Here is a 2,205-nt window from a genome sequence, read left to right as displayed (position 1 = left end):
CTGTGCGGCCACGGCATCCAAGAGGCAAGGCCACTTTGGGGGTCTCCAGTTTGCTCCTCCCATGGGGACAAGGGTGGGACTGTCTGACAGGCACCAAGTCTATCCCACAGCCGCCTCCCGGGGGCCTCACCCGGCCTTCCCCTCTCAGAGGGCTGGGAGTGGGCTGTGGGCAGGGGCACGGGTCCAGCACCTGAGGAGCAAATGCACGAACTGGGAGCCCAAGGACGGTCCCCAGGCGGCCTGATCAGACCCGCGGACGGGGCTGGGACCCATCCCTACCGGGCGGCAGGAAATGGCCTGGCCGCCTTCGCAGCCAGGTCCATGGCTGGCTTCCCTTCAGGCCCGTTTCCTTTATCCGGTTGTTTTGCTCCGAATTCACCCAAGCTCAGCTTTCCCCTCCCCCCATTTCCCGCTTCCTCAGGCCCGGAGTGGAGCGGGGCGGAGACGCGAAGTTTTAGGGCCCTCGATGGGGCCGCCCGCATCCTCTCCCCTCCCACCAACCCAGCCCAGCGCGGGGCGCGAAAACGGAGCCGCGTCCCGCGTCCCGCGCCTGCCCCCTGCTGCCCTGGCCCGGAGCGCGCGCTCGGCCTCGGCAGCCGCCAGGTGCGGGGAGGTGTGGTCCGCCCCCGCCCCCCAGCGCGGCCGCACCTCCTGCAGCCCCGCCCGAGGCCCCGCGGGGCGCACCCTGCAGCCCCCGGGCTGGCAGCCGGGCGCGGCGGGAAGAAGGGCCAGACGCGCAGCTCCAGCCGCGTTTATTGAGGCTTCGAGGGCGGAAGGGTGGAGCGCGCACCCTCCTGGGGTGTCATGGGGTGTCCTGGGCCCGCCACGGGGCAGGTTCGAGGTCGCCAGCAAGGCAGGGAGCACTGCTGTCACCAGACGAAGCTCATTCGTGGCCCCACTCGCCCTTCTCGCCTCCCGCAGGCCCACGCAGGACGCCGGGGCAGGCCTGGGCCAGGGACCCGGGCGGGCGCTCTAGGAAGCCCCCGCGGCGGCGGCGCGCAGCGAGAAGAGCTTCTCCCAGCAGGTGGCGACAGCGTCCAGGGCGCGCAGCAGGAGCCGCCTCCGGCCGCCTCGGCGCCGGGCAGGGCGCGACTCCGGACGCTGCGGGCTCCGCTGTCGGGAGCAGGGGGTCAGCGGGGGCCGCGGGCCGCCCCCCCCCCGACCGCCCACCCGGGGAAGGGAATCGCAGGGGAGCCAGCTGGGCGCGGGGAGGGGCTGGAGGAGTCCGGGCCGGCCCCCACGCACAAGCACAGGGACGCACACCTGGCGCCGCGTCCTGCAGTGGCGCCGCATCACGGCCTCCGTGCGCACCGCCACGGTCCACGCCGCCTTCTCCAGTTCCCCGCGGCGGCCCTCAGATACCGCCCCGCGCAGGGTGCGCCCCAGGGACGCGATGGACAGTAGGATACTGTGCTCCTGGGGAGGGGAGGGGAGAAAGCCGGGGGGCTGGGGGGAGGGCGCAGCACCAGGAGGGCCCCGAGGCGAGTGAGGGTGGGCACCTCTCCCTACCTTCTGGGAGCCACAGGAGGCCCCCGCCCATGCCCGCCGTGGCGGAGCCCCGGCTCTGGTCAGGTTTGTCTCAATGAGGTGGAAGTGTCTGGAGCTCGTCCCGGTCCCTTCCGCCCCCAGCCTGCCCCGCTGCACAGCGGCCTGCAGATCCTCGAAGATGACGGCACGGTAGTGGCGCAGCACCTCCGCCACGCTGCAGACCCGGGGCCCGGTGCGGCCCCACGCTGCCCCCTGCAGCGCCAGCAGGAGCGCCCAGAGCACAGGCATGGGGGGCACCTGGAGGGCATAGCAAGTCAGGGAAGGCCCCCAGGTGCATGAGATGGGAGGGGATCCCCTCCAGCAGCTCCGCAGGCTCTTTGCTTCCAGCTTCTAACCCCCCCTGGGGCAGCGCTAAGCCAGAAGCCTTCTGTGAAATGGAGAAGTCTAAACAGGCCCTCAGCAACACTGTCCCGCGAGAAAATCCCCTGCCGTTTTAGGGGCACAGAGGGAATTCAGATGGCCAAGCAGACAACAACGTGCTGCGGCCAAAAAGGGCCAAGGAGGGGGCAAGGACGTCCCAGCAGTGCCTGCCCCTGCTTGTGTGGCAGCGTGGTGGGCAAGGAGCTGCACAGGGCAGGGTTAGGGTCCCCGTGCCGCCCGCGCCGACCTGGATACGAGCTCCCAGTAACCCCCCCACACACCCTCCCTGCACCTGGG

General features: G+C 71.2%; 1 protein-coding gene across 1 annotated transcript; it reads right to left on the bottom strand.

Moving 5' to 3' along the window:
* Positions 1-763: 763 nt before the first annotated feature.
* On the bottom strand, positions 764-1,998 carry C19H20orf204 (chromosome 19 C20orf204 homolog). The gene is made up of 3 exons (XM_037812026.1): positions 1,510-1,998; positions 1,264-1,416; positions 764-1,113 (listed from the first exon to the last, which is right to left on the bottom strand). Exons 1-3 carry the CDS (start codon positions 1,774-1,776, stop codon positions 973-975), a joined length of 561 nt encoding a protein of 186 aa, XP_037667954.1. The 5' UTR covers positions 1,777-1,998; the 3' UTR covers positions 764-972.
* Positions 1,999-2,205: the final 207 nt, after the last annotated feature.

The sequence above is a fragment of the Choloepus didactylus genome, chromosome 19, assembly GCF_015220235.1.
Source record: "Choloepus didactylus isolate mChoDid1 chromosome 19, mChoDid1.pri, whole genome shotgun sequence".
NCBI classification, from domain to species: Eukaryota; Metazoa; Chordata; class Mammalia; order Pilosa; family Megalonychidae; genus Choloepus; species Choloepus didactylus.
Note: the sequence above shows the minus strand (reverse complement) of the source record. Positions and strands in the feature narration are given on the sequence as shown.

What these genes read in the sequence shown, in the direction of transcription:
- C19H20orf204 (XM_037812026.1), bottom strand. Translation starts at nt 1,776, where the DNA reads ATGCCTGTGCTCTGGGCGCTCCTGCTGGCGCTGCAGGGGGCAGCGTGG. An exon ending in CCTCCTGTGGCTCCCAGAAG is followed by an intron (nt 1,417 to 1,509) that starts GTAGGGAGAGGT and finishes TCCCCTCCCCAG; the next exon opens with GAGCACAGTATCCTACTGTC. An exon ending in ACTGCAGGACGCGGCGCCAG is followed by an intron (nt 1,114 to 1,263) that starts GTGTGCGTCCCT and finishes TGCTCCCGACAG; the next exon opens with CGGAGCCCGCAGCGTCCGGA.